Source organism: Mauremys mutica, chromosome 3 (genome assembly GCF_020497125.1).
Source record: "Mauremys mutica isolate MM-2020 ecotype Southern chromosome 3, ASM2049712v1, whole genome shotgun sequence".
Taxonomy (NCBI): domain Eukaryota; kingdom Metazoa; phylum Chordata; order Testudines; family Geoemydidae; genus Mauremys; species Mauremys mutica.
In genome coordinates this window covers 57,971,842-57,984,552 of record NC_059074.1, presented here as the reverse complement: position 1 = coordinate 57,984,552, position 12,711 = coordinate 57,971,842, and the positions used below count along the sequence as shown (strand labels likewise).

The following is a 12,711-nucleotide window of genomic DNA, read 5'->3' as shown; positions in this document are numbered from 1 at the left end:
ATTTTGCCAACCTGGAAGTTGCATACCACACTGGAGTTGATTAGGAAATGTAATAGTTTTTTTCCATTTCCAATTTTATTTTCGGTTACATTTTGGAAAGAATATCTTTATTTTTGAATATGGCTGCCAAAACTTCATCTAAACATTATTACAGCATAACTGATTGTCAAAAATCATTCCCAAATTAAAACTGAAAAAGGATAGCGATAGCATTTGGACCTACTCTGTAATTTTTTGCTAGTGCTTTCTCCACCATGGACATGTCTCCGTGGCATGAAAGGTGATGGCTGAGGCAGAGGTAGTGAGGATTCATCATGGGTCTGCAGCTTATACCAATGTGGTTCATCATCTAAAAGTGCTGTCTCCAGCTCTATAAGGATCTAAGGGAAAAATTATCAAACTTAACCTTAGTTTAAAACTGCATAGCATTATTTTTTAAAATACAGAAATATGTTAGACTTTCTTATATGCTTAAAATATAACTATTTTGTAATGCCATTGTATATATCACCTCTCCAAGAAATTCACTCTCTTCTTCTTGTACTCTTGGCTGGTCCCATACGGTTATTTCTAACATTCGTTCTCTAAAATCTCTACGATGTACATGTGAATAGAGAAAAGTTTGGTTCCATTTTGGTTCTAGGCTTTTCTTTACTGTTTTGGTCCTCCTTTTACTTTTATCACTGAAATATAAACAGTCTTGTAAATTATAATGCAAAAACAGGTCACATACTGCCATCTAGTAACCAAGACTATAATTGTTTTCATTCTTTCTGATTTAAACATCATGATTACTAGGCTTGGCAGCATTCAATTTGTATTTTTTTATAATTATGATGGATATCATCAATGTTTATTTTAAAGCTTTTTTCTGTATCTATTTAAATTTTCACGGTTGTAGAAAATTATGAATTTTAAGCATTTTTCAATTTTTAATTATTTAAATGTTCACAATTGTGGGAAATTATGGAAGTGATTAGACAATGGGGGCATATAATAATTATTTAATGATAGGTGATGAGATTCAAAAAAGTTAAAGTTGTACAATCATTTGTCACAATTTGTCAACATCACACATCAAAATACGCAAGGTAAATATCCTTACATCAAACTCTAAGAAGTCCTCAAGCAACATTTTTCTTACTTTGCCTATCTGTAAATTTCTATTATTATTGATGGGAATATTTTTTCGTAGGTTTGTATGTGTACGGTGAAATCGATGTTTACTTACATTTTACTGATAAAAAGCCTAATGATCTCTTATATCTAAAAGGGATCAGTATCTGCTGTATAGTATTCCAGGTTCAGCCATATTTCCACAGAGCAAATTACTTACAATTTGATATTATCTGATTATAGATGCATGCTAGTTTTATACTTTTTAAGGTTAATCTAAAATACAATAAATTATCAAAGGAAAATATGAGAGAAACATGCATTTAAAGTATAATTAACATATTTAAAATGTTCAGTTGATATATTTTTCACTTGGAATATTACCTTCTATCTGGAAGAAAATACATTTTTACATAAGGATTTCTGGGACGCCCATCTCCTCTAGGTGGCAGATCTGTTGCTTGTAGAACATTTACTATTAACTGATGCCCCACTTTGTCATACCACAGTTTCACCTACAAGATCCAAGTTACCAGAAATTATTCATGAAAATTAAAGTGAAAGTATACAAAATAATTTTTGCGGCCTATCATTAGCCAAAACATAAAATGTTTTTCAGAAGGGCTGACAACATTTCATACATTCAACAGTCTACAAGATTTTTTTCTTCCGTTTTGTGTGAGATTTTAGTTTGGACGTTTTGGGTTTCTTCTGGCAGAAATCACACCATCTCAACCACATAAACTAAACAAATGGCTCTCAGTCAATTTGGAAAAATCCATGACAGTTACTTCTCTAAGCCTTTTTTTGAATATGCAAAGGCTTTGCACATAGATATTGGATCATGAAATCTCTGGCAATATCACTCTTCAAAAAAATCTGACTATTGAATAAAAGTTCCATAGATCTTCATTACATTCTTCAAGTATAACTAACCCTGCAGTCAAACATATATGCCACTGATTTCACTGGATACATGATCAGGTCCTTAGAAAGCAGCAGCATATATTTTTGATTACAGCCTGCTGCAGATGGAAGCTGTGGGCTAGCTATATTGTCTAGCCTGTAGACTGTGTACTGTACATAGTCATGCAGTATGCTGGGTTACACAGGAGTGAGTTTACTTCAGTAGTGCTATCTTAAGTGCTAGGTGGGAAGCCTGTACTGTAGTGACACTTGAAGTAGAGGTGGAATGCATTTAACCTGACTTGTTTAACAGATACTTTTATGAAAACTATTAAATGTGATCAAGATATTTCTTAAAATAATTGTACCATAGGGGCATATTTGAGTCTGTTCTCTGCTTCTCATCTGGCAGAATTACTATCTAAGTGACTCCAATACCTTTAAAGAGACTGGAAGCACGTACAAATCAGTCTATGAGAGTAATCACTACATCTTTAATATGCACAACTTCTATCATAATCACAGAAAATTACATGAAATAATGTTCATATAAACAAAAAGGTGTCATTAAACAGAATAGATCTTCCAAGAATATAACTCTTCAAATGTCCTACACAGACATGAAACAGAAAGAGTGGCAGAAAACTGATTATTTGCTTTATAATAGATTACCCATGTTATGTAATATAGCCACATATTTCTCAATATTCACAAAACCAAACAAAATATACTGTAACAGATAAATGGCATTCCCTCTGGTTACTAATATACACTTACAGAAAGCTGCCCTGGTAGGACTTGTGGTGCATCCTTTAGAGCTCCAGGACTAGTTGGAGAAATAACAGAAATAGAAGGCCTTTCCATCTTCTGAGATTCAAAAGAACTTGAACCTAAATAAATGAGAGAAACAAAATCTCAGACCTAGAACTGATCTGAAGCCAATTTTATTAGATCTGTGAGTTACTTTAGTTTTCTAATTATTCAGGGCTTGTTTATATGCAGAGTTTCACTAGTTTATTTTAAAGTATGATTTTAAACTTATTTTAGTTAAACTGGTGCAAAAAGCTGTGTGGGCATTCCTATTTCAGTTTAAATCAGGTAAATTTTTGTTTAGCTCAAGTAAACTAGGAACAGGTTTAAGCTAAACAAAAATAAGAGTGTCTATATGGGTTTGCACCAGTTTAACTAAGTGAAAGCTTATGTGTAGACAAGATCTCACTTCTACCTACATTTTGTAATCTCTTATGTGAGATAATCTATCAGGTGTCCCTCACTTCCAGTGGAAGCAGCTTTCTTCCAGCTGTGCCTTATTAAAGGCTTCTACTCTCCTGCAAAAACCTATACACTGGCTGCAGCAGAGAAGTACCGGTAAATAGGGTTCTCAAGCCCCCTCCTTGGCATTTCCACAGGTTTTCTGCTGAGCTTATCATCATCAGCTCCCTATCCACACCACCAGGCTTAGCATAAGTGCCAGGGCAATACAGAGAGAGCTCTCCCAGCATTGTAAAAAAACACACCCCTGTGAGGGGAGTGGCTACTAGAGCTGGGAGCATGGCTACCAGCTCTGGTGCACTGTCTACACTGCCACTTTCCAGCGCTGAAGCTTGCATCACTCAGGGGGGTGTTTTTTCATATTCCTGAGCGAGAAAGTTTCAGTGCTGTAAAGTGGCAGTGTAGACAAGGCCTAAGACCCTCACAGAGGAGCAAATTCTGGATGAGATAGGGAGAGGTGTGGTCTAGGGATCTGAACAGGGGAAGGTTAATCAGGGATGGGAAATTATGACTCCCTCTGCAGCCTCTGGCAACTTCCTTACTTAACTACTCTGCCTCATCTTTCTCATAGGTAAAATGAGGATAATAATAGTTACCTTTCTTACAGTGCTGATCTAGAAAGATTAGACAGTCTGGGAGCATGAAAACTGTTGTATCTACATGGTGTTAATCCACATGGACCTTTCATTGTTATGGAAGAAAGCATTAAAATCCAGCCCAGATTTGAACTATAAATTGAATATAGATTCTAGTTTTACACAATGACCGGGTTTTTAATGTAAACATATTTTTGCAGTATGTGTGCAGATAAAAACAAAGTGTATACTTACTAGACTCTAGAGGAGGATGGGAACTCTCAGGAATCCTTGGAATGTCACTAAAAGAGAAATATACAAAAAAATAGTAAGAAACAACTGAACTGCTGCTCCACAGTACTAAACAGACACAGTTCACTACAAAGTTTCTGGCACACCTTTTTCAGACATCTATTAGTTTTTGTTTTAATGTGTTTGTCAATATGTGGTAAGGAAGGGGAATTATTTCAGGACAGCTTCCAGGACAGCTTGCCACTGCTAACTAATGTGCATGAAAGCTTTAATCCCAAAGAAGACTTTTTTCAAACAATGAATAAAAACAAACCATGGTCACTATAATGCTAATATTGTAGTTGGAGGTTCCACAATATTTTTACAACCAAAACAGCAAAAGTGTTTTGGAAATGAGAAGAGCTATAGCTACTGAAGCTCACTTCTTTTCTCATAAAATCAAAACAACATAGATTGTAAAACTCACTAGTAATTTTTATACACACGTCTCAAGGAGTTTGCTGAATGAAACCGATGAAAATGTCTTATGACAATAAAGAGAAAAAGCAGATAACACGGGCAATATAAAATAAACAAAGAAAATGGTAATAACAATTACTTCAAAGACTATAAATATCAGAATTCAACATATTGCAACTGAATATACACATACATATATAGACATACAGACACATACACCCACCCACACAGAAAACCAGAGTGGATCAAATTCGGATCTCACTTACATGAGTGTAAATCCAGAGTAACCCCACTGACATCAGCTTTACAGTGACTGTCAGAATCTGGCTGTTATTAATATTTGGCCCTGTAGTACTATTTCCAACAATCTCCAAAATACATTCCAGGAGTAAGAAAGGAAATAAATTTCTTCAATGAGTCACTTAAAAAAAGATTTACCACCCATAATACAATCCAAACTACAAACTGCAATACAATTTACAACTAAAATTTACAGAGAGTGAAGTCTAAAGTTAAGGCACTAGCTTCTTAGTTAGAGTCTTCAGGTAAAATGCTGAAGCTGATGAGATTTGCCACATAAGCAGCACTTTTTAAAATCAGGTAACTTCCTCTGGAATTTTTGTAGGAGCTTAAAGGAGTTGATAAACAAGTCCCACTGAATTTCAATGGGCGTTGGCCATCTAACTCCCTTAGGTTCCTTTGAAAATTCTAGCCCAAATACCTAATAATTCATTCAGGAGCCTAACTTTAGGTTCTTATTTTTTAAAATCTTGGTCTATATGACAGACAAAAAACAAAACAGTTCAGCTTACATCTTAGGTTATAGTGTATGGAAATGTTTTCCTGTGGCTTGGCTTTGCAGTTCAAGAATGATGTGGTCACCTCAAAACTCATTAGGGTGACCAGATGTCCCGATTTTATAGGAACAGTCCCGATTTTTGGATCTTTTTCTTATATAGGGTCCTATTAGCCTCCGCCCCCTGTCCCGATTTTTCACATTTGCTGTCTGGTCACCCTAAAACTCATGGAAATAAAGTCATGGAAACAGCATTTTCCATTCTTTAGTGTATTCCTGTTTTGCTAAACTACACACACATATGTGTCATTGAGGTGGTGTTAGACATTCTATAGTCAAGGCTGAGTCAATGTCTTCCATTTAAAGCAGTATTTAAATCTTTTTATTTAATATGGAACTTAGCATATTTAACCACCAAACCTGCAGCATTTACTCAACAGATCCAAACTGATTTTTATACAGGTAATATATTAACTTAATGTTTTTTCCTATTCCAAACATTTAAAAATATTCCCAATTGAAATGTAGCTTTGTTTGTATTACAATAACACCTAGACACTTAAATAAGGACCCCATTGTACTAGGCTGAAAACATGGTCCTGTATGAAAACATGATCCTTGCCCTGTATCTAAAGTAACAAGTTATATTTTGCCTGCTAAACTCAGGGTTGTGAGTTCAATCCTTGAGGGGGCCATTTAGGGAACTGGGGTAAAAATCTGTCTGGGGATTGGTCCTGCTTTGAGCAGAGGGTTGGACTAGATGACCTCCTGAGGTCCTTTCCAACCTTGATATTCTATAATATAGGAGAGGCTAGAGAGGAAAAGACGGTTACTCACCGTAGTAACTGGTGTTCTTCGAGATGTGTTGCTCCTATCCATTCCAATGTAGGTGTGCGCGCCGCGCGTGCACGGTTCTTCGGAACATTTTTACCCTAGCAACTCCGGTGGGCCGGCTGGGCGCCCCCTGGAGTGGCGCCGCTATGGCGCTGGATATATACCCCAGCCGGCCCGCCCGCTCCTCAGTTCCTTCTTGCCGGCTATTCCGACAGTGGGGAAGGAGGGCGGGTCTGGAATGGATAGGAGCAACACATCTCGAAGAACACCAGTTACTACAGTGAGTAACCGTCTTTTCTTCTTCGAGTGATTGCTCCTATGCATTCCAATGTAGGTGATTCCCAAGCCTTACCTAGGCGGTGGGGTCGGAATGAGACGTGGCGGAGTGTAATACCGCGGAGCCGAAGGCTGCGTCGTCTCGAGACTGCTGCACCAACGTGTAGTGGGAAGCGAAGGTGTGGACTGAAGACCAGGTGGCCGCTCTACAGATGTCCTGGATGGGAACATGGGCCAGGAAGGAGGCCGAGGCGTGCGCCCTCGTCGAGTGTGCGGTGAGTCGGCACGGGGGGACGCGAGCAAGCTCGTAGCAAGCCCGTATGCATGACGTCACCCAGGATGAAATCCGCTGCGAGGAGACCGGCTCGCCTTTCATGCGATCGGCAATTGCCACAAAGAGCTGGGAGGAACGCCGGAAGGACTTCGTCCGGTCAACGTAGAAGGCGAGGGCCCTGCGGACGTCCAGAGTGTGGAGCTGCTGCTCACGAGGTGAGGCGTGCGGCTTCGGAAAGAAGACCGGGAGGAAGATCTCCTGATTGAGGTGGAAGGCCGACACCACCTTGGGGAGGAAGGCCGGATGTGGTCGAAGCTGCACTTTGTCCCCATGGAAGACTGTATACGGGGGACCCGCCGTCAGGGCGCGGAGTTCTGAGACTCGTCTTGCGGATGTGATCGCCACAAGGAAGGCCGTCTTCCAGGTGAGATGGAGCAGAGAGCACGTGGCTAACGGCTCGAAGGGTGGGCCCATCATCTGGGCGAGAACCAGGTTCAGATCCCAAGTCGGAGCAGGAGGACGCACCTGAGGGTAAAGACGGTCTAACCCTTTAAGGAAGCGGGCTACCATTGGGTTGGAGAAGACGGAGCGGCCTGCTATAGCGGGTCGAAAGGCTGACAGAGCTGTCAGGTGCACCCTGAGGGACGAGATCGCGAGACCTTGACCTTTCAGGTACCAGAGGTAGTCGAGGACGATCTGGATGGGGGCTGAGAATGGGTTAAGACCTTGCTGGTCGCACCAGAGCGCAAAGCGTTTCCACTTTGCGAGGTAGGTAGAGCGTGTCGAAGGCTTCCTGCTTTCCAGCAGAACTTGTTGCACCGCCGCCGAACAACCCCTCTCTGCGTCGGTCAACCACTCAGGAACCAAGCTGTAAGATGCAGCGACTGCAGGTTCGGGTGACAAAGCCTGCCGAGGTCCTGAGTGATGAGGTCCGGCCATAACGGAAGGGGAATGGGATCCCGAACTGACAGCTCGAGCAGCAGGGTGTACCAGTGCTGTCTCGGCCAGGCCGGAGCGACGAGTATTACGCGGGCCCTGTCCTTCCGCAGCTTGAGTAGCACTCGGTGGACGAGCGGAAACGGAGGGAACGCGTAAAGGAGGGAGTCCGTCCATGCCAGGAGAAACGCATCCGAAAGGGAGCCTGGAGCTTGACCCTGGAAGGAGCAGAACCTGTGGCACTTCCTGTTGGCCCGGGAGGCGAAGAGGTCTACCTGGGGAAACCCCCACCTCTGGAAGATTGCGTACGCCACATCTGGGCGAAGCGACCACTCGTGGGAGGCGAAGGACCTGCTCAGACGGTCGGCCAACGTGTTCTGCACTCCTGGCAGAAAAAACGCTTCGAGGCGAATCGAGTGGGTCACGCAAAGGTCCCAGAGGAGCATCGCCTCCTTGCAAAGCGGGGAGGATCGAGCTCCGCCCTGCTTGTTGACATAGAACATGGCTGTGGTGTTGTCCGTGTACACCGCTACACAGCGGTCCTGAAGGTGGGTCCGAAAGGCGAGACACGCCAGACGGATCGCTCTCAGCTCCCGGACGTTGATATGGAGGGAGAGCTCCTGGGCTGACCAGAGGCCCTGGGTGTGCAGGTCTCCTATGTGAGCCCCCCATCCAAGCGCCGACGCGTCTGTGGTCAGGGTGATCGACGGTCGAGGAGGGCGGAACGGAACCCCTGCGCAGACTGTCTCCGGATCCAGCCACCAGGTGAGCGACTGGAGAGCGGGACTCGGCACCACCACCACCATATCCAGTGGGTCGCGCTGAGGGCGGTACACCGATGCCAGCCACATTTGGAACTGGCGAAGTCGCAGCCTTGCGTGCGTGGTCACAAACGTACACGCTGCCATGTGACCTAGGAGACGTAGGCAGCAGCGCACTGTTGTCGTTGGAAAGGCCTGCAGTGTCCGTATCAGGGAGGCCAACGTCTCGTGCCGAGCCCGAGGGAGGCAGGCTCTGGCCAGATTGGAGTCGAGGACGGCTCCTATGAATTCCACTCTTTGAGTCGGAACTAAGTGGGACTTGTCGGCGTTGACAAGCAGGCCGAGAGACCGAAACAGATGCAGTATCTCGGACAATTGAGCCGCTACCAGCTCTTGGGTGCGGCCACGAATCAGCCAGTCGTCGAGATATGGATACACGTAGATTTGACGACGATGGAGGGCCGCGGCCACGACCGCCATGCATTTGGTGAATACCCGCGGTGCGGTGGAGAGGCCGAAGGGTAACACCGCAAACTGGTAGTGGGCCTCGTTGACCATGAAGCGCAGGTAGCGTCTGTGGGGGGGGGGTAAATTGCCACATGAAAGTAAGCATCCTTCATGTCGAGGGCGGCAAACCAGTCTCCCGGATCCAAGGAAGGGATAATGGTCCCCAAGGTTACCATCCGAAACTTGAGTTTGCAGAGGTACTTGTTCAGCTCCCGGAGGTCTAAGATGGGACGAAGACCTCCTTTCGCCTTGGGGATGAGAAAATATCTGGAGTAGAATCCCCTGCCCCGCCTGCAGGAGGGCACCTCCTCGATGGCACCCACGCTCAACAGAGACTGGACCTCCTGTAAGAGGACTTGCTCGTGAGAGGGGTCCCTGAAGAGGGACGGGGAAGGTGGGTGGGAGGGAGGGGGCGAAATAAACTGTAGGCGGTAGCCGTGCTGGATGGTGTTGAGCACCCAGCTGTCCGATGTTACAGAACACCACGCCTGAAGGAAGCGGGAAAGGCGACTTGAAAACAAAGGGGATGGATCCTGGGGTGAGAATGGTACGCCGTCCTCGGGCGTCCCATCAAAAGGTCGGCTTGGGGCCTTGAGGAGCCTTGGACGAGCCTTGGGACTGGTTACGCCGCCCGCCCGATGGTCTGCGGCGGAATGGGGCCCTGCGATTATTAAATGGCCGAGACCTGGCCTGCGGCCCGGGCCGATAGGGCTGTTGCCGGAATGGACGCCTCCGAGTGGCCGGTGTATGCATCCCCAAAGTGCGGATTGCCACTCGTCCGTCCTTCAGGGTCTGAATTCTCGTGTCAGTTTTTTCAGAGAACAGGACCTGCATTTCAAAGGGGAGGTCCTGGAGGGTATATTGTACCTCCGGCGGCAAAGTGGACGACTGCAGCCACGCAATGCGTCGCATGGTTACACCGGACGCCACAGTTCTGGCCCCCGAGTCCGCTGAATCGACCGCTGCCTTAATCAAGGTCCTGGAGGCCAGCTTGCCCTCTTCTAGGAGGGCCGAGAATTCTCGGCGGGAGTCCTGTGGGGTCAGCTCCACGAATTTTCCCAGGCATCCCAAGATGTTAAATGTATACCTGGATAGCAGGGCCATTTGATTCGCGATGCGGAGTTGGAGGCCGCCCGCCGAGTAAATCTTGCGCCCCAGCAAGTCCATGCGTTTGGACTCCTTAGACTTGGGCGCAGCGGCAGGCTGTCCGTTACGCTCCCGGTCGTTCACGGACTGGACTACCAAAGAGTCTGGAGTCGGGTGCACATAAAGGTATTCGTACCCTTTAGGTGGTACAGAATATTTCCTCTCCACGCCGCGTGCCGTGGGAGGGACGGAGGAAGGCGACTGCCAGATGGCGGCATTGTTCCGCTGGATTGTGCGGATGAATGGCAGCGCCACTCTCACGGGGGCGTCTGCTCCGACGACATCCGTGATGGGGTCATCGACCTCCTGGACCTCTTCGATGGGCAGGTTGATGGCTTTCGCTACCCTCCGAAGAAGGTCCTGGTGCGCCTTCAGGTCAATAGGCAGGGGTTCCGATGGTGACGCCCCTGCCACAGCCTCGTCGGGAGAGGAGGACGAGGATTGACCTGGCAGCACCTCTTCAGGTGCCTGCTCTGCCTCTGGGCGATCAGGTGCCAGTGTCTCATGCCCCAACGGCGTGCCGTGAGCGGTGGTCTGTGGCGTTGGAGACGGTGGTGGCCTGCTGACAGTGGCCACCGGCACCGAACGCGCCGAGCCTGGCTGCCTCGGAGGAAGGGGAGGTCCCTGCTCATGTTGGGCCCAGGGTACCCAAAATCCCCACTGCTGGGGTCCATGGTCCTGCGGAAGAGACCCTGCTCGGAAGTCTACCACACTGCCCTCAGGAGAAGCAACTGAGGGTTCCCTCGAAGGCCAGGGAGGAGCCGTTGCGGTTCCCGGGCGGACGTCCGGTGCCAGAGTAAACTGCCTCTCCGGTGCCGACGGACGGTGCCGGTCGTCATGCGGTCTGATAGGCGAACGGGATCTGCGCGAAGCGCGGTGCCGGGAGCTCGACCGGCGGTGCCGGGAGCTCGACCTGCGGCGCCGGGAGCTCGACCGGCGGCGCCGGGAGTCGGACCTCGATCGCGAGCGGCGGCGCCGTGAGCGGCTGCGAGATCCTCGATATCGCCCGCGATGCCTGGAGCCGGACCTGGTGCGGTGCCGGCGACTTGGCGATCGGGACCTGGAGCGCCGCCGGGAGTGCGACCGGTACCGCGATTGCGAGCGGTACCGGGACTGCGACCGGTGACGAGACGGGGAGCGGCGTCTCGACGCTGACCGTCGTGCGGATCGGCCCCGGTGCGTTGGCGACCGCCGTCTAGAGGGAGAACGGGAGCGAGAGCGTATCATGGTGCTCCGATCACCTCGGCCGCCAGGAGAGGGAGGGCGCATCATCAGTGGCTTTCCGATGGACTTGACTGTCCGCACCGGCGGTGCCGGTAGCTGATGGCCCGTATCAGCGGTGAGGTCGATCAGCTCCCTCGCCGTCGCGAACGCCTCCGGCGTGGACGGGAGCCTCAGCTCCTCCTCGGTCGGCACCGGGGAGCTGGGCGGCGCCGGACTCGACGGCCCTTGCGGTGCCGGAGTCAACGGCCCGGTGCACTTCTTGTGCACTGCCTCAGCCTGTACCGTTTTAGTCGGTGGCGGCTGGGCTAACGGCTTCTGCTGCTGTTTTGCAGTGGCCGTCTTCGGCACCTTTTGCTTCTTCCTCGGAGAGAGTGAGCGGTGCCGGGTCTTCGGTGCAGGGTGCCGAGACGTGTCGGCACCGGAGCGGCTCGGTGCTGCCGGTGCGCTGCTCACGGAGGCCGGCTTCGGCGCCGACGGAGCTGGTGCCGGAGGTTGGAGAGCCGACTCCATAAGGAGCTGTTTTAAACGAGAGTCCCGCTCCTTCCTCGTACGAAAGCCACACAAATGGGGCACAAATGGGGCACTTATCTGACCTGTGCGACTCTCCGAGGCAGCGGAGGCAGGAGTCGTGCGGGTCACTCACTGGCATCGGCCGCTGGCAAGCCACGCAGGGCTTGAATCCCGGTGCTCCGGGCATAAGCCCGCACCAGGGCGGAAGAAGAGGGCTAGCCCCTTTAATTCCCTAACTACTATACTATACAACTAACTATACAACTATAACAAGAAACTTTAACAAATATTACAACTATATACACTAAATCTATGGAGAACGCTAGGGCTGTGGAGGTAAGGGAGCACTCCACTGTTCCTACTAGCCGTCACGGGCGGAAAGAAGGAACTGAGGAGCGGGCGGGCCGGCTGGGGTATATATCCAGCGCCATAGCGGCGCCACTCCAGGGGGCGCCCAGCCGGCCCACCGGAGTTGCTAGGGTAAAAATGTTCCGAAGAACCGTGCACGCACGGTGCGCACACCTACATTGGAATGCATAGGAGCAATCACTCGAAGAAGAAGTTATATTATCAAATATACACATTTCCCTTTTTTTCCTTTATGGTCAAGTGATAACCATCGCAAATTGGCTGATCTCTGATAGGCTTCCCAGCAAAGGTGAGACTCAAGGGAAGATTTAAAGGAGGGAAAAGTGCAATGTGAAAGAAGGCACAAATATGCTTGTGTCAAATATTAAAAAAATGGGCGGTGAAGGCTGAAATCACCTGGAGAGGTAGAGGCAGGAGGACTTGGCAGGAGACACAAGCACTTACAAATATTTTAGATAGATAGACAGACAGACAGACATACAGACTTCACTGATTCTT

At 48.0% G+C, this 12,711-nt stretch overlaps 1 protein-coding gene across 3 annotated transcripts in view; it reads right to left on the bottom strand.

The window, feature by feature from the left end:
• Window positions 1–12,711, bottom strand: part of RIMS1 (regulating synaptic membrane exocytosis 1) — a 348,972-nt gene that overhangs the window by 191,403 nt on the left and 144,858 nt on the right. For all 3 annotated transcript variants that reach the window (XM_045010069.1, XM_045010070.1, XM_045010068.1), the window contains exons 8-12: window positions 4,125–4,171; window positions 2,800–2,912; window positions 1,501–1,631; window positions 512–683; window positions 224–380 (exon numbers count right to left, since the gene is read on the bottom strand). In XM_045010069.1, the coding sequence (XP_044866004.1) occupies window positions 224–380; window positions 512–683; window positions 1,501–1,631; window positions 2,800–2,912; window positions 4,125–4,171 (620 nt within the window). The remainder of the gene's footprint in view (window positions 1–223; window positions 381–511; window positions 684–1,500; window positions 1,632–2,799; window positions 2,913–4,124; window positions 4,172–12,711) is intronic.